The 19762-nt window shown below is 35.6% G+C and overlaps 1 protein-coding gene across 1 annotated transcript in view; it reads left to right on the top strand.

Moving 5' to 3' along the window:
* The window catches only part of SYNJ1 (synaptojanin 1), a 58173-nt gene extending 38642 nt beyond the window's left edge, over positions 1-19531 (top strand). Inside the window, 7 exon segments of the mRNA XM_032220469.1 lie at positions 134-346; positions 3012-3140; positions 5541-5585; positions 7852-7922; positions 12644-12761; positions 14029-14237; positions 17274-19531. Of these exon segments, the coding sequence (XP_032076360.1) occupies positions 134-346; positions 3012-3140; positions 5541-5585; positions 7852-7922; positions 12644-12761; positions 14029-14237; positions 17274-18092 (1604 nt within the window). The 3' untranslated portion in view covers positions 18093-19531.
* The last annotated feature ends 231 nt before the right edge of the window (positions 19532-19762 follow it).

The raw sequence follows: 19762 nt of genomic DNA, 5'->3' as shown, positions 1-19762 counted from the left end.
AATGAAATCTGAATGTATCTACATTTTAAACTTCGATTGAAACTACATATTAAAGTGTAATATTTCTGCATAATAGTTTTCATTTTATATTAACTGTGATACAATTTATAGCAATATTTTTCTTCATTTCAAGGTGATGTTGATGATTATAGTACCGAAGTAGAAGAAATTCTCCCACAACATCTACAGCTAGCTTCAGGCTCTTGTCTTGGAGCCTCACCTGCCTCTTCCCCTCATTCAAGCCCTTGCCAGTCCCCTACTCCATCTGAGGGTGTGCCTCCAACTCTTCCATCAAGGCCAAGCAGGACACCTAATAAGACTCCTGGACCTCCATTGTCTTCTCAAGGTAGAAATTTATTTATTAATCAAACCTCTATACTGTCACAATCAAAGGCACCATCATTAACTATAGTGGATATAGAAAGTCTATACACCACTGTTAAAATGCCAGTTTTTTGAGATGTAAGAAAAAAAATCAGATCAAGATAAATAACTTCAAACGAATTTCCAGGTTTAGTATAATATAGAAGCTATACAATTCAATTGAAAAACAAACTAAGTTCTTTTAGGGGGGGGGGAAATAAAATAAAAATGTATAATAACATGGTTGCATAAGTGTGCACATCCACTTATAAGTAAGGATGTGGCTGTGTTCAGAATTGACATATCACATACAAACTAGTGTTAAATAGTAATCAGTACGTACCTGTCATCAATTAAAGTAACTCTGATCAAGTCCATATAAAGTTCTAGTAGGATTTTTCTGACAGTTACACAGCTGCCTCTTACAGCAAAAGTCATGGTCTTCAAACAGCTTACAAAGCGTCAAAGGGATCTCATTGTTGGAAGGCATCAGTCCGGAGAAGGGTACAAAAAAATTCCAAAGTATTGGATATAGCTTGGAATACAGTGAAGACGGTCATCGTAGAGAAAATATGGCATAGCAGTGACATTAACAAGAGCTGGATGTTCCTCCAAACTACTGAAAAAACAAGATGAAAACTAGTCCAAGAAGGCCTACAGCATTAAAGGAGCTGCAGGAATTTCTGGGCAAGAACTGGTGGTATACTACAAGTGACAATAATCACCCATGTTCTTCATTTGTCTGGGCAAGACAGAAGCATTTTCTTACCAAGAAAACATGTAAGCCCACATATTCTGCAAAACCTACATCAAGACCGACAAAAGCATGTGGGAAAATCTGTCTGATAAGACTAAGGTTGAATTTTTTGGCCATAATTCTGAAAACTATCTTTGGCACAAAAACAACACTGTGCATCATCAAAAGTACACCATAACCACTGTGAAAAGTGGTGGTAGCATTATTCTTTGGGGTTGCTTTTCTTCAGCAATCACTAGGGCTATAGTCCAGGGTAAGATAAATTATGAACAGTTCCAAATATCATTTAAATTTGGCACAAAATCTTCAGGTCTCTACTAAAATTCTGAAGATAAGGAATTCCACGTTTCAACATGATAATGATCCAAAGCAAACTTCCAAATGAACAAAATAATGACTTCACCAAAAGAAGACAGCAATAACAATAGTACTTAGACTTATATACTGCTTCACAGTGCTTTACATATCTCTCTCTCTAAGTGGTTTACAGAGTCAGCATATCACCCAGTGGTGGGTTCCGGATCTCGTTGCAACCGGTACGGTTGCAATGGGGCCCGGCGTCCTCCATATGAACACGCATGGTGCACACATACATGCGCGGCGCGCAGATGTGTTGTACTACCAGTGTACTGGCAGTACGCTCTGTACTCCGTGACTCTCCAGCTGCTCGGCAGAGTGTTGCGCAGGTGCTGTACACACCATGTGCAGAAGCGCCGAAGGCTTTAAAGGACAGGTAAGGAGCTTGGGCGGGTGGGTGGGCCCTCCGGAGCACCGTACTGGAATGGTACCCGGTGTTCCGGGCAGGCTCCGGTACGCCTGTACCTGGGTGTACCGCCTGCAACCCACCACTGATATCACCCCAAAGAATCTGTGTCCTCATTTTACCAACCTTGGAAGGATGAAAGGCTGAGTCAACCTTGAGCCACTGAGAATTGAACTGCTAAACTGCAGTCAGCAGAATTAGCCTGCAGTACTGCATTCTAACCACTACTCCACCATGGCTCAAAGTTTTGAAAGGAGCCCAATCAGTCAGCCAGAGCCCAAACCTGAATCCAATTGAAAATCTGTGGGATTACCTGAAGAGAGCTGTGCACAGGAAATGCCCACACAGTCTAACAGATTTGGAGTGTTTGTGCAAGGAAGAGTGGGCAGAGATTCCTAAGGCTGCATGTACTGTACCATGCTGTTAGGCTCCTGCCCCAAAAGACTGAATGCTGTCATAAAATCAAAAAGGTGTTTCAACAAATATTAGTTTGAATGTGCACACTTATACAATCATGTTATTGTACTTTTTTTTTGTTTTCCTCTCTAAAAGATTTCAGTTTGTTTTTCAATTGAATTATATAGCTTAAATGTTATGTTAAAGGTGGGAAAAATTCTGAAGTCATCTTGGTCTGATTTTTTTTTACATCTCAAAAACCTGGTGCTTTAACATGGGTGTATAGATGTTTTACAATATATTCACTGTACATAAAGTCCAATTCAAAAACACAAAGAATAAAATATGAAAGGAAAAGAAAAATGCACAAAGCAACTAGAAAACAAGATGGCCTCAGGTATAAACATAAGAAAAGACCCTCCCCTCCAAGGAGTTAAGTTTTCCAGAAGGCCAGCAAGGAGGGAGCCAGCCTGATCTTTATTGAGGCCAAAGCACCTTAACATATTTACTTTTATTGGTGCCAATTTAGTTCTGTGATTAGGGTGAGGGGATCTGTGTGCGCGCACATACATATACATATATTAGCCTCTTCTGGTTTCTGCTCTCCAAACATCTCAAAAATGTGAAATTAAGATATAATCCTTGAACTGCTTCCAATAATACACACACTAATATAGTGATAGCATTATTTGCTCTTTGAACTATCCCTTTATATATTTTCACATTCACCAGCAGATTTTCAATCTATAACGCAACTAAAAGAGTCTACTCAAGGCTTGGAACCAAAACGCCCACCTCCACCTCGACCAGGAGTGCCTCCTCCTCGCCCTGCTCCACCTCAAAGACCCCCTCCTCCATCAGGTAACAGAATAAAACATGTAAACAGTATAATCATAAGATTTTTCTGTTATTTTTAGATAACATAAGTTTATTATCCATCACATTTAGATATGCTGAATCATAATTCAGCATAGTGCTTGGAAATGTGTAGTCTTCCAGCTGTTGGTGTTCCATTCATAACTGATTATTGGATATGCTGGTTTGGGGTCATGATACTCATTAACAGCTAAAAGACTACAGGTTTTTTGACTTTGGTTTGACATGGGAAAAACAGATGACTCTCAGGCTTGTATATTTTACCCTCTTACCTTTTTGCTTCCGTTTTAGAAATACTTCAGAATTGCTTCTGTTATTACTTAATGGTTTACCCATATCCTGTCAATTCCGATGATTTAGTATTAACTATGCTTTGTTGAAACAGTTACAACCATGATTTCTATTGATTCAAACCCAATTATAATTAATATTCTTCACATTTCCCAGTAACTGACTCACATTGGATCTCCACATTTTGTTCTATCCTAAATTCTCTTTGTAACCACATTATTATTTTAACATAATTTAGCAAGGCCTCTTAGCTTTCTGTAGGATAGCTGCTTTGGATTATCTATATACAGGAGTGCTCTATTATAATTATTGTCATTACACATTATGAGCCTGAAGCTCCCATATAATGTACAATAATAAATTTGTTTACTATGATTCTTAATTTCTTTCTAATCCTTTTTTTCAATTAATACTTTTTTTTACTGCTGCCTTTATCTCTTACTCCTAAGGGAGTAAGAGTCCTGCACTTACTAGAAAAGAACTTGGAGGTAATGATTATTTAACTGTGGCTTAACAGATGCAGATGTTTTGTTCATTTATTTATTTATTTGGTATTTCCATGCTGATTTTAGTTGGCTGAATAGCTCACAAAGTAAAGAATAACATAAAACCAATCAATAAATAAGGATACAATAAAACTAATCCAAAAACATTTTATAAAATATTTGCAAAAGAGTCAACTTTTTACAGCTTTCCAGAAGGTTAAAACAAAGACTAAAGAGCAAGGGTGTTCTACAGAACAGGGACCGTCATAAAAAGGACATGCTTCCTAGATCCCACTAGATAGCAACATTAAAGGGAAGTGGCTGGAATATGCCTGCTTTATCTATTTTGGCTACTTGAAATATTCAAGTACCAACAACCTCAGAAGATTTTATTGCCAATTAGGCAATGGAATCCAGCAGCTCAGACAAGGATGATGCTGGGTACCATGAAGGAAAGTACCCAAAACAATCCCAACTGTTCTCTAGTGCCCTATTTTAATCAACAAAACCTAAATCTGTAAAACAGAGATGGCAACTCCCTCTCCATTCACCTCCACTAGAATCTCAGCTGATGTATAATCATAAACCAAAACCCAGCTGGCATAATTCTGATAGAGCAGGGGTGTCAAACTATTTCATTGAGGGTCGCATCAGAGTTGTGTTTGACTTGGGGGGGGGGGGCTGATCAGGGTGGGTGTGACCAGCTTGACCACTCGTGTCAGGCTGGCGCCAGCGAAAACAAACTCCTGAATTCCATTTAGGCTGCAGTGGCATTCTGCAACCCTCTGCCAGCAAAAATGGAGTTCAGAAGAGCTGCACCTAGCCCTTACGAGCTCGGTTTTCAGCTGTGACGGCCTCTTGCAACCTTCTGCCAGTGAAAATGGAGCTCAGGAGGACTGTGCGGCCCTCCCGAGCTCCATTTTTCCTGGCATAGGCACCGTGGGCCAGTCCTTTGCTGTTTCCAGGGTGGCCCCACAGGCCAGATCTAAGCACCCTGCAGGCCAGATCTGGCCCCTGGGCCTTGAGTTTGACACCCCTGTGATAGAGGGACACCCTCTTTCAGGCCCATCCAGATTTTGGTTAAGCATGTCGGGTTGGCACTCTCATCTATTATAAGATTACAGATGAGGGTAACCTTATTACAAACCAATCTGACATTCAAAAACAACGGCAGAACTCAGGGTTCTGATAACCAGGGACCAAAGTTTGAATGTGTTGCTGTCAGACAGAAAGACCACTTGCAAATTCTGGATCTTGTATTCCCATCACCATCCTGATGTTCCTGCCTACCCACTCACCTCCTTTCACAAGGCCATTCACATTCACACATGCATAACCAACACTACAACCTATCCCATCTCTCAAGGGACCCAACTACTCTTGTCTACACTTGGTATTTGCAGCTAGCTATTTGTGTTATCTAAGAGTGATATGTCAGCTTTTATTTTTTTACTGAGCATTACAATAATATGCAATGTAACTATTGTAATTAAAAACATGTATTAATCGTCTTATTAAAAAGCCTTGCAATTCTCTTTATTTTTGCGTTTTCTTAATCTAGTATGTTGCTTACATGTTATATAGTACTTTTCTGCTTTCCTCTGATAAGGTTTTGGTGCTCCTCCCAGCCCTGTTGTAGCTAGGAGAGAAGAAGGTAACTCTTATTCTTAATGTCACCCTGAATATTTTTAAACTGAATATGTAAATATTTAATCTCTAAATTTCATATGTAGTGAACATTTAAACTTCTATTTATATTTCATAAATGTAATGTTAATGTTGGAAATTTCTTACCAAATGGAATCATGTTGCTAGCTATTTAGAGACTTTTGGAACTGAGCAACTTATTCATTTCAATAATAATTTATTGTTAATATTCTGTGCTGTTAACAAGCTGTTTCAATGAGGAAGTGATTTGACAGCAGACAAAAATTCTTGCTAGATAAATCATTCTGTAAATGATGCTAATTACAAAGGTGAGATTTAATGCTTTTTTATAAAGTCTCCCAGATTCCTAAATAGGAATATATTGATGGGTATGCTGAACCAGTTTCAAATACTAATAAAGAATATAGATGCTATTTAATAACTGATCCTTAGAACAAAGTTATAAAGATTACAGTATACAATTGTAATTTTCTTTTTCTCCCCCCCCCTTTTTTTCCTATCCAAGAAGTCATACTAGGTGATTTTTTTATAATATTTTTTTTATTTTGAATGCAAATACAAAGATAATACATATAATTCTAAATACAAAAAAGGGGAAAATACAAATATTACAGTGCACATACACACACTCGGGGACCTTTTTTTTCTTATTACAACTAAAAGATATACAATATATTTCAATTGTGCCCTTAACGCCTCCAAAACAACATATATTCTTGAGTAGGTTTATTCCCTTTGCCTTCCACCAACACTGTTTTTATAAAATCCCCCCATATTTCATTATAATTATTTACTTTAATCATCCCTTTCTTAAATTTAATTTCTATTGTTAATTTATCATTTGTTGCCATACTCCAAATTTCATTATACCACTCATTTCTTTGAATTTCCCAATTTGGTCCCCAATATTTAGCCATCACTAATCTAGCTGCCATTATCAAATTTACAATCAATTCCTTTTTTTTTCATTTATATCCTGTTTTTCCACCCGCAACAGTAATGCAATCATCGGTGACATATCTAAATTTACATTCAAAAGTGCTCTAATTTCCCTAAACACCATGTCCCATATTGTTTGTGCATTATCACAATCCCACCACATATGTTTATATATTCCAACTTCGTTCTCACACCTCCAACAAATATTTGTATATTTAACATCTATTTGATTTAATTTACGTGGTGTTAGGTACGCCTCCATATCACTTTATATCCATTTTCCTTAACTCTAACTGACATATTCTTATATACTCTTCAGTTCAAAATATTTTTCCAATCATTATCATTTATTTCTCCTAAATCTGATTCCCAAATTAATTTTAAATTTTTTGCCTGATCTTCTAATTCAGTTAATATTCTATATATTTTCCCAATTCTTCATTTACCTCAGTGGTGGGATTCAAAAAAATTTACTACCGGTTTTGTGGGCATGGCTTGATGGGTATGGCAGGGGAAGGATACTGTAAAATCTCCATTCCAGGAGAAGGTTACCACAGAATTCCCATTTCCTCCCAATCAACTGGGACTTGGGAGGTAGAGAATAAATGGGGACAGGGTCAGTCAAAGGTGGTATTTACCGGTTCTCCGAACTACTCAAAATTTCTGCTACTGGTTCTCCAGAACTGGTCAAAACCTGCTGAATACTATCTCTGCTTTACCTATATATTCTTCATTCACTTCACATTTTTTTATAATCATTTCAAATTTTGTTGTCTATCTTTCTCTTTGAATATTTCTTCCATTTTTATCCATTTCTCTAATTGTATTAAATTCAACCAGCTTAATTTAATATCTTATAAAACATTCTTTAGTTGTGTTATATTCTTTAGCTTGTTCTTCCAATCTTCCCATTTACTGTATATATCTTATTTTCTTTTAATTTACTAATCCATTCTTTCAATTCAATCTTAGGGATTTTTTCCATTTCCACCACTGGTGTTAACAGAGAAAATCCTGGCATTAACCAGTATCTCCATTTATTCCATAGTTTTATCAAAAAAAATTAAAAGGGATTTTAAAATTACAGTTGTAATTTTCTAGTACTACAAGAATCGTTAGTATTTAGTGTGTAGTTTCAGTGATCAATATACATGACAAATTTGGAAGGGCGGGGGGCATCCTTTCATATCTGAAAATCAGAAAACCCCTACTCCACAAAGATAATAGATGCTATATATCAATATTAAATATTTATTAATTATAGAGAATCTGAATTTAGAAATATATTCTAATTAAGCATCCCATTTCTTTAGCTTATAATCAGTCTCTGCCTCCCACTGGACAAATAAACACAGGAACATCTGGACCCAGTACATGTAGACCGGTAAGGATATAATATGTTCTGGTAAAACTAAGAATAGAATAACGTTTAGTTATGTAACATTTAAAAAAATATTTTTAGTGATACTAGTTAGAAGGTCCCTGGTGTGTATTTTTAACGAAGAACTTAGATATTCTAAGTTTTCAGTTTAAATCTATATAACTAAATCTCAGGATATCACTATAATAATTACCATCTATAAAAGAGTGTGATTAATTTTAATATTACCAAAAGAAATTCTGAGTATTATTTCAATCACTTTTCTTGTTGCATGGCTCATTTCCATCCTCAGATAGGGGCTGGGGTTGAAAAATGCATGCAGTGAAAGTAAATAAAAGGGTGAAAATCTAGCCCCCTGTCATCATTCATTTCACCATTTTATAAATATAAACATAAACCATAGGATATGTCAGCAACAAACATGGTTGTATTTCTGACATGAGTTAGTTCCTAATTAGTGAATTAACTGGATACATTTAAGCTTATATTGCAGCAAACTAACTTAACTGGAACTGGACACCTTCAGTCAGATAATCATATTGTTTACTCCCCAAATTGTTTACTACATGGAAAACAGAAGAAATGATATTGCTTTCATGGTTGGGCAAGATATAGCAAGAACATTACTAGACTACCATAACTATTCAGCCATAACATTACTAGACAGTCATAATCCATGACTGAATGACATCAATTAGACTTCATTAATAACACATTGATTCTCTAACTTTATGTTTTAACCTCTGATACTGAAGAAAATGTTGAGGAGTTCAGTTGACAATGCAAGCAGGATGTGCTGCTTGTGATTAGAGACTGGAATACCGAAGTTGGAAATATTAGGGGGGAAATATAATTGGGGTGTATGGGACAGAGATTCTTAAAATGGGGAAATTGAAGTTTGTGTGGGATGGTTATTTGGGCAATTCCTGGAAGTTTTGACAAAGGGTCTGAGCAGCTAACAATCAAAATATAAGAACTCTTCCATCAAGAATTTGCTAATTTGCTGGTATTCTGTTGCAGTTATTAAGCCCCTCTTTATATTTTTATATTTACCTTTTTGTCCCTCAGTTTGTTAGAGAGCTCTTTGTACAACCATGCCAAGCTCCTTAGATGTCTTGTTTTTCTTCTCTGTGGTATTGTTTCTGTTTGGGTCTTTTTTATTTCATTTTTCAGAATTTCCCAAGCATCTTGAACTGTTTTTCCCTCCAGAATTTCTATCCATGGAATCCTCCCTGTTCATCCTCCTAGTTTGTTGAAGTTAGCTCTCTTAAAATCTAGAACATGAGTCTGACTTTGTTCGGTTATCCTTGCCTGCATTGTGGTGAATGACATGGTCACTCTCCATTCCCTCAATCATTTTATCCTTATTAGTAAATATGCAATCCAGTGTAGTTTATCCTGTAGTTCTTTCCCCATCTTTTGGATGATAAGGTTGTCTACAATGTGTGTTAGGTACCTGTTCCATCTTCCACTTGCTGCAAAGTTTGTTTCCCAGTTGATGTCAGGGTACAGTCCCCCATTAGTACAGTGGTGCATTTCCTGCACACTTCAGCTTACTGATTTCCAAAAGGTGCCTCTATTTCCTCTGTTGGTTGGGTGACCATGGTTGGATATACACCTATACTGGTGTGATTTCTTTTTTCCTCTTAGTATTCACCCAAATACTTTCGAGAAAACCTTCATACTTAGTGTTGTGTATTTCTGTAAATGTCTAGTATTCTTTAATACAATAATACAATACAATACAATACAATACAATACAATAGCAGAGTTGGAAGGGACCTTGGAGGTCTTCTTGTCCAACCCCCTGCCTAGGCAGGAAACCCTATACCGTTTCAGACAAATGGCTATCCAACATCATCTTAAAGACTTCCAGTGTTGGGGCATTCACAACTTCTGGAGGCAAGCTGTTCCATTGATTAATTGTTCTAACTGTCAGGAAATTTCTCCTCAGTTCTAAGTTGCTTCTCTCCTTGATTAGTTTCCATCCATTGCTTCTTGTTCTACCCTCAGGTCCTTGGAAAATAGTTTGACTCCCTCTTCTTTGTGGCAATCCCTGAGATATTGGAACACTGCTATCATGTCTCCCCTAGTCCTTCTTTCTATTAAACTAGACATACCCAGTTCCTGCAACCGTTCTTCATATGTTTTAGTCTCCAGTCCCCTAATCATCTTTGTTGCTCTTCTCTGCACTCTTTCTAGAGTCTCCACATCTTTTCTACATGGTGACCAAAACTGAATGCACTATTCCAAGTGTGGCCATACCAAGGCATTATAAAGTGGTATTAACACTTCACGTGATCTTGATTCTATCGCTCTGTTTATGCAGCCTAGAACTGTGTTGGCTTTTTGGCAGCTGCTGCACATTGATGGCTTATATTTAAATGGTTGTTCACTAGGACTCCAAGATCCCTTTCATGGTTACTACTGTAGAGCAAGGTACCACATATACTATACCTGGTCATTTCATGTTTGTTGCCTAAATGTCTTTTCACCATTGAATTTCATTTTATTAGATAGTGCCCAATGTTCAAGATCCTTCTGTATCTTTAGACTATCTTCTGGAGTGTTGGCTATTCCTGCCAGCTTGGTGTCATCTGCATTTTGATGAATTCCCCATTTATTTCCTCATCCAAATCATTGATGAAGATGTTGAAGAGTACTGGGCCAAAACAGAGCCTTGGGGTACTCCACTGCATACTTCCCTCCATGAAGATGCAGTTCCATTGAGGGCTACACGTTGAATGCGGTTGGTCAGCCAGTTACGATGGTGGTGGTGCTGTCCAACCCACATTCTTCTACTTTATCTAGTAGTAGGTTATGGTCTACCTTATCAAATGCCTTACTGAAGTCCAAGTAAACTATATCGACGGCATTTCTCTGGTCCACTAATTTTGTCACATTATCAAAGAATGCAATAAGATTAGTCTGGCATGATCTGTTTTTGACAAACCCATGTTGGCTTTTGGCTATTACTTTGTTTGCTTCTAGGTTTTCGCTAATTCGTTGCTTGATTATCTTTTCCAGAATCTTTGCTGGTATTGAGGCCAGGCTGATAGGTCTGTAGTTTCCTGGATCTGTTTTTTTCCCCTTTTTTGAAGATGGGAACCACATTAGCTCTTTTCCAGTCCTCTGGTAGTTCCCCGGTGCTCCAGGATCTCTACATACAGTGCAGCTCCCCTTTTGTTGCATCTGTTTCTTTTGAACAAATTATTTGTTTTTATCAGTATGTTCCAAACATAGCTTCCATCACACCAATTTTCAGCAATAGCAACAATATTGTATCTGCCCTCCTGCATTACAACTTCGGGTCCTCCCTGTTTGTTCCCCATATTTTTATTAGTGTACAGGCATCTGAACCCTTTATGGCTGACTTGCATTTGCTAGCTGCATCTCCTGTTTTGTACCTGAGTGTCATTTCCTCATCACCACTTCCTTATTGTCAGATTCGTTGTCTTGGTATTTATACTTTGGGTTTGGTCCTAGAAATTGGCCAGATTCAGTTTAAAGCCTTTCAGATGACTCAAACAAGATCTGTTTCAAGCCCATACTTCCCAGTCTTTGTGAGCTGCACCCTGTCTCTTGCCAGGAACCCTACATATAAGTAGGTTGACCCATTCTCCAGGCAGCACTATCCCTTGAGCCAATGGTTTACCTCAGAAATCCTCCATTCTCTCATTGGATGTTGACATCACCTGTGTTCCTCTTTTCCTTTCCGCCTCCCTTGATTTTTTTTCCAGGCTCTTTTTTGTTGTATCATTCATCCCAACATGAACGAGGAGAAAGGAATAATAACCAATGAATTCAATTAGTTGGGTAAGCCTCTCTGTCACATCTTTGAACTTTGTATCTGGAAGGCAGCTTGATAGGTTGTCTGGTCTGCAGATTGCTGATTCTATTTCTCTGAGAAGTCATGAACACATGCCTTTTCCTCTTCTGGATACCCAACAGACTCTTCTTCTCTGTGACAGTCTGAGCTACTTTTCTTCCTGTTATTGTAACAGTCGATGAAGATTCTTCTCCAGATATCTGCATGTGTTCTTCCAGGGGGAGAATAAGAAACTGAATGTTAAGCTCCAGTGGCAATCAAAGTCCTCTCAGGCGTTTTGCCTTCTGAGTGACCTGTTGCCTCCTTTTTCTTCTAAGGCTCCATTTTTCTTGGTAGTTGTTTCTTCCTTGTTGGGTTCAGTTTGTAGACGGGCTTATCTCCTTTCCAGAATTTCTCATTTCCACAGATAAGTCTCAAAATGATTAAACGTTTGCAGATCTTCTATTTTCCCCTCCAGTAATTTGATCAGTTTGCATTTGATGCTGGTATAAATTGAAGTCCTCCTCAGGCAGGAATACAAACATAGCACATTGCAAGTTACCACAGGTTGGCCTCTTTCTCCTTGACTTTATAATTTATAAGGGTTGTGCAGATCCAATAGATATTTTCTTGGTAGATGCCCAAGATCCATATATGTACTTATTTTTTCATTGAAGAATGTAAAGCTTTTATTAATTGCTAGGATATCAAGAAATATGTGAAGCAGCCTTCTCTAACTTGAGACCTCCACATAAATGGGGCATCTAGAGACTATCAGTCTGGAAGACAATAGAACCGAAGCCCAATGAATCTGCAGGACACTAGGCTAGGGACAACTGGCTTAAGTTCCCAGCCTACTTTGAAACAAATCAATTCCAATTATAGTCATGATTAAAAGTCTATATTTCTGTTTCAGATTGTTCCTCCCCGAGCTGGAGTTATTAGTGTACCACAAAGTCATGTGCGTCCTTCTATAGGAAAGCATGTGCCTGAACTCCACCCTAAGCCACCAGAATTAACAACAGGTAAAATTGGTAAGTATATTATGCATTTTTTCTTTTTTTTTTAAATGTAATTCTTCTACATAAAAGAGTGTTATAAGTGCATTCAAGGGAATATAGATGCTATCCCTTGGATGAAATCTAATTCCAAAAAACCCACTTCTTATTTTTAAAGCGAGTTAGTATTTAGGTCAACTATAAGGCAAGATTCACTGTGAGTGAGTTGGGCCATCATATAAATTTTATTAATAAATAAAATAAAAATTGCAAAGCATGTTTTGCTTTTTTTGTCTATAAGAAAGAATTGCTACTGGTTTTTTTCAGGGCTTTTAATAAATGAACATTTAATAAATGAAATGTCTTGACAGTGATTTGGAAAAGGAAATTCCCAATTATTTTTTAAGACGTTCAAATCTAAAATAATTACTGCATTATGTGAAACAATTCTAGAATCCAAGATTTGTGGTGTAGCTTTTCTTGAGTAGTGGTATATCTATATAACATCAAAAAAATAGGGGAAATTGGTTGGTCATTGTATTTCCAACTCTTTCTCCTTTAAATATTAGTATTTTTTCAAAATTTCAAAATATTTAAAAAGCAATTTAAAAATTACTTTTTCATGAATACAAAGTCCATCATTCTAATATGAATGTAACAAAATATTGTATGTAATACCAGTACCTATTATTAACGTTTGGCTTTTTTGCACTTGGGGGGGGGGGGTTCAAGGAAAATACACTGTTGCTGAGCCAAATTAATTACAGTAGTAATGCAAATTATAAAACAATTGGAGCTATTTATAATGCAAATGTGCAGTGTTAAGCAAGATTTCAACTTCTCTTCAGTAGAGCTTCACACTATTTAAAACAAATTTTGAGACAGTGGCATACAACTGCTCACAAATTAGTATTTTTCTGCTGTATTGCAAAGAAATTGTCTGTTAGTTAAAATGCAGCCTAGATATAAGTTGCACACTGTAGTGAGTGTGCAACTGAATTAAAGAGTTAAGAAAAGTATTTATTTATTTATTTGTTTGTTTGTTTGTTTATTTATTTATTTATAAGGTTTATATCCTCTGTTTTCTTCTAAAATGATGCTCAAGGAATAGCAGTTTCTTGTTGTTAGGTTGATTAAGTGTATGTGTGTCCCACTAACCCATAGATTTTTTTTAAAAAAAACATCATAGTCTGTTGCACAGTCAGCCAGTTGCTCAGACTAGATTTGGCATTTCAACTATTATCTCTATCATTATTAAAAACACTTTTGGTATTGGAACTAAGAAAATAAAATGTATTTATAGGGTCACCTATACTTCCTGAACCACTTAAACCACAAGGAGCAGTTCCTGTTCAACCCACCTCTGTTGTAAAGATGCAGGAGCCACTTATACCTATGACAGCAACGTCTCAAGCAGCTTCTCCAGCAAACCTGGAGGCACCACCACAACCTCCCCCCCGCAGCAAATCATCCCAAAGTTTGCCTTCTGACAACATTCCATCACAAAAGCAAGTACGTACAGAATATTTTTTAAACATTTTGTTTTGGGTGCAATTCATGTACTGCTACTCTGGTATACTGCTCCACTCAAAAATACTGCTGTATCAGTATAGAAAGCTGAACAACTTATAAATTGCTAATATAGGCTTAAACTATTCAAGTCCAAATTAAGGCTGAGCTGTTCTATTGCTTCTTAATCTCTGTCACAAGGAAGCATAGGCATAACTCAAGTGAAGGGATTAACAAATTATGTTTAGAATTATCTTGGATTCAGTACATTGGACCTTAGTTAGGTTTATCTTCATCATAATCAAAATCTGTGCCAAAATTTTAATTCCTGGAGAGGTTCTGTTTCTGCGAATCGTTTCCTGAACAGAAACAGAAAAATATTTAAACTTCCAAAAGGCAAAAAAAGAAAAAAAGAAAAGAAAAAGAAAATATTGAAATTAATACAAAATAAAATTTGCAACAACAGAATACCAAAATAAAGAGGGGGGAAATTAATTAAGTCTTTAAAACGTGGACAAATAAATTCAATTTCAATTTATTACAGTGAAAGATCAGCCAGATGAAAAAATACAGTTTTTCATTGGCTATAAGAAAAAAATCGCAAAATGTAAATTGTATGTGCCCGTTTACCTTTGTTTACTTTGTTAAAAGTAAAATAACTTTCAAAAATGTATCTTATAATTTAAAATCCATTTTTGATGTATATTAGCAATTGTACATACATAGCATATTATTGTGAACTATGAAGCAAATGAGGAAATTAATACCTTTATTAACTTGTCTTCAGAAAATAGAACACCAAGAGAACACCAAGAGAAAAATTGTGAACCTTTAGAATTTTCATAATTTGGCAATTCCATAATGTACAATATAATTGGTATTTGATCTAAGTAACTTTTGCCCTATATCCAATTATATTTCAAGAGAATTCATCCCTCATCCAAGCCCTGCCCAACTTTTCATAGGAATATAAAAAAGTTTGAGTAAGGACAGGAATATACCCATTGTTGTTAAGACGACACAAAATCCACTTCTTGCAACTAGCAGCCTTCTTTGTAACCAGGCCCAAAGAGAAACGCTGTTTGTTCTGAGGTTCTCAGGTTAGTGCAGGAAAAAGATGTCTGCATGTACATTGTACCTGAATTATAGTTCCCCTTAATGTGGCCAATGTAATACTGAGTCTTTTGGAAGCATGTTACCTTGGATTTCTCCCTAATGTTTTCTTTTGATATCTGTCTCCTTCTCACAAGCAGGATCAACCTTCAGGGTAAAAGGTACCTGATTCTTTACTGGTCTTACATTTTTTCATCCATTCTATGTTCTCCATAAATTCTAGCATAAAAGATGTATGAACAATTATGTTCATACATCTGTGCTTGCACTGAAATCACCTGCCTGTATGAATAGGCAAATATGCATCATTATTGACATGTAAGGCAACTTACTTAACTTGACATGCTATGCCCTATAGGGGCAAGAGTTTTCAAATTGTGTTATATGTTTCAATATACCCATTTGTACTAAACATTCTTTGGAAGTGGAAAGAATGGAAGTAGTATGACAGCATACTAGAGAGACTTAACATTTATCAAAAATTGCCTTATTTTTGTCCCTGACACATTAATTGACAAGAGAGATGGGGATGCACAGCTTCTTGCTATTGCCATGGTAAAAGGGAGCAGAACAGTTTAGCAGCTTATTTAATAAAATAAAATGAAGTCGTCTTTATAATTCTTCAAGTGAACCTTACATTTTGAGAACTCTTGCAACTGAGGGTGCTTGATTCTCTCACTATCTGAAACTATTTAACACTGATCAACACAAGTAGCCTGAGACAACATTACAGAATCAGGAAAAATATCGGTTTCAATTTTTTTCAATTTTTCTTGTTGGTTAAGTCAACTTTCTCTGTCATATTTTTTAAAAAGTTACATTTAACATATAATCTATCTAGTTTAACTTTAAAATAAAGTTAATCTTAGATATTTAAAAAAAACTTCTTTGCATCTGAGATCAATGCAATAAACATAATTTAAAATGTAGTAATCTGATCTTTCCGGTTTTGGTAATAACCTAGTCCATAAACAAAATACATTAATTACTGCTAAACTGTTTTGTTTCTATTTATTCTGCAATTAAGCTTCAGTGTTATATATTGATCATTGATTTTTAAGTATAGTGAATTTTCAAGTCACGCTTTGCTAAATGTAATGTCAGTATTAAAGCATAATATTTCAAGTCATAACCTTTGATGGTTTTACATTGTGTCCAATTATATTTATTGGAGTTTAGTTTTTCATAATAGATATTTTAATATTTTTTAATATTAAAAAAATGTAGAATGTGTCTAAATGATTAAAAACAACTTGTCTTTAAGTTTAAACTCATTTTCTGTACTTGGACAAGGCATCTTACGTTCCTGTGCTGGGAGGGTGAGCCAGGCCATTGGCTTGAATCACCTTAGGGCAATTGTCTGAGCTCACTAGAGAAAGGTATTGGATGGGTGAGAATGTTAGGTAGGGCTGAGGAGCTTGTGTATGATTTCCATTTCCACTGTGCTTTAATTCTGTTGAAATTCATGGGAGATATTTCTAATAGATAAATGACAGAGAAAATATTTTCTATTTTGGCCTGTTTATCAAGCATGAGTGGAACTTTCTCATTACTCTTTTCAAATTAATATAACCTGTACTTAAAAATGAGAAGACTCAAGACTTAATTACTAAGATTTCATTATGAAAAATATTTTATATTAACTTTTTTCTGCACGTGAATTTGTATCAGTTTAATGCTTCAATTCTTTATACTATGCAGTGCTTTTAACCCAAACATTCTGTTGTGATCTTAAAACTTCCTGTAATTTTTCTTTCATACTGTAAGTATATAGTATGTTTGTGTATATAGTAGATCCATTTGTGTATATATTCTGACAGGGATAATGCAATGAAAGTAATGAGGCAGATGTTCAAATCCACTTTCACAAACAATGGATCTTTTATCAGACAAGTTACATATTTGAATGTTATATTTATTTTTCAGATTAGAACAAATGGAGTCCATGCTGTTCAGCTTGAAACACAACTAAACAATGATCCTTTTGAAGATCTGTCCTTTCAGCTGTTTTCTGAATCTAAAATTCAGTCAGTTCAAATGTCACCGATTGTATCTTTAAGTCAAAAGAAGCTGACAAACCTGCCTTCTGCAACAGACAATTTTAATTTCAGTAGCATAAGTACACCACATACACTAGCACACAGTAAATCTGAGGTATACATGTCCAGTTCCCTGAATCCATTTGCTACCAGATTAAACAGCACAAACCCTTTTACTGGAAAAAATATTACCACTGGAAATCCATTTAGAACTGAATCTGAAGAATTTGGAGCAACTTCACATTGTTCAGCAGAAGGACCCACTTCTAAACCTTTTCCATCTCTAAAGCCGCCTATTCATCAGAAAGGCAAAGCTACATTTTATGTTGATACATTTGAAGATGATTTTAGTTTGCAGAGTACATCTTCTATATCTAACAATGGAAAACAAAAAGGTTGGGTAACATTTGAAGAGGACGATTTAGTATTAACCCTGAAACCATTGGCCAATCCCACTGATTTAAAAAGAGCTTCTTCCCTGCAAGCAACTTATTTTTCACTGGGCACTGAACAAAATATCACTGACTCAAACATTACTGTTTACAGTGGTCATAACAAAAGTTCTGGATCTTTTCATTTATTGCCAGCAAGACGCCCTCCGGCACCTCCTATACCATCCAGATCTACCAACAGCAATTTGACCACAGATCCTTTAATTTGTTTAGCACCTAAAACATTACCGACACAAGATTTTATGGAAAGATAAATTATTTAAGATATAATTATTTAAACTTGGTAGAAAATATTAGTTAAAAAATAACTAATAGAACTGGGCATTGATTTAATTCTGTATGTGCAATACTTTAATCAGATGCACTGAACATTAATTCTTAGGTTACTACACAAAGGTGACAGGGTGGGGAATCATGCACAGAATTAATCTTAAGTAGTGATCTCATTCTGTTCCTTTAATGGACACAATGCAAGGAAAGTTATGCTTGTTTCAATTCCACTTTAGTTCATAGGAAAGTATAACATTAAGTTTGTCTTTCAAGGCCAACAAGCATGTATTAGTTTCTCTGAATAACGCACATAAGAGTTTTAAACAATTGTTTCTTGAACATTCTTATATAAGAATTTAAATACCATTTTAAATGCCCTATTGTTAGAATGTAGAACCACTTCCAGTATCTGATAACTGGTATATTTATACGTAAGTATTCACCAAAGAACTGTCAAAGTTTAATTAAGATGCCAATTGTTTAATATTAATGTTGGGAAATAAATTATAATAGAGGTTTATGAAGATTTGTAGAAGTGAATTCCCCCAACAATTGAAATAATTTTAAACAATATATAGTAATATATTTTTCCTATCATTGCACATGCTTTGTTTTGCAGACACGAGAAAATTTGTTGCAGCTTTATTGTTATTCTCCTCCTGACCTTATTCTCATTATATAGCTTTCTATTCTAATATGAATGTTGCTTTCTAAGTTGAAGGAAATTTTATATTCATTTTGATAGGAAGATCTGTCTAAAGTAATTGGATAGATGGTCCATATATTTCAACTCTCCTAGCTTTTTCCTTTACAAATGTATAGAAGTAATGTCTCTCAAATATGGTATCAAACAAACAATGGTTTATGTACTATTCTGACAAGTTAAATATATCACTTTCCACAGACAAACATCAGTGTTATAGGTGATGCTTCTTGAGGCAGATTCTATAATCCCCTACATAATGCTTTGTAAACTTGCAATAGTCTGCTTTCAAAATTTTTGCAACAGATGGCACTTAAATGTAGTATTTTCATCTTATGAAGGAAATATATGTCTGTCCCATACTACTGTTAAGCAAGATAGTCTTTTCTTAGTCATATTGTCACACCTATTTATATTGCTTGCTTTTTTAAATTTATGAATACCTTTTTTGAGAAGGGCCATGCTAAATACGTCTGTTCCTTTTGCTGTATTTGCAGACTGTTATAGTATGCTCTGTTTACAAAATATTTTCCTTTTGTGGTATCTGAGTGAAGCACCTCATTCCATGGAGCAGTAAAAATAAACCATCATTTCAATTTCTCTAATACTGTTCCAATGTATTTATATAAATCATATCATATAACACTTCTACTCATTAAAGAACAGTCATTATACAGTGACTTCTATATTGTGCTTTTAAAATTGTACATTTTGGAACAGCAGTAGAACTATAAATTTTCTGGTTCCATAATGTTAACATCTGTGTTATGCATTGGTATTATAATGTTATCAACACAACTGTATTCTCAGTAGTGCAATTTTATGTGGTCCTTGTTTGAACATTTAATTTCAGTTACTATAGTTCTATTAAATTTCAAATACAGGCCTCAGCATCTTCAGTGGATTATAAAATCTGGCAGCAGAGTACCACAAAAAATGCAACAAAGCATG

The sequence above is a fragment of the Thamnophis elegans genome, chromosome 6, assembly GCF_009769535.1.
Source record: "Thamnophis elegans isolate rThaEle1 chromosome 6, rThaEle1.pri, whole genome shotgun sequence".
Classification (NCBI taxonomy): Eukaryota; Metazoa; Chordata; class Lepidosauria; order Squamata; family Colubridae; genus Thamnophis; species Thamnophis elegans.
This window is presented reverse-complemented; position numbering and strand designations above follow the sequence as displayed.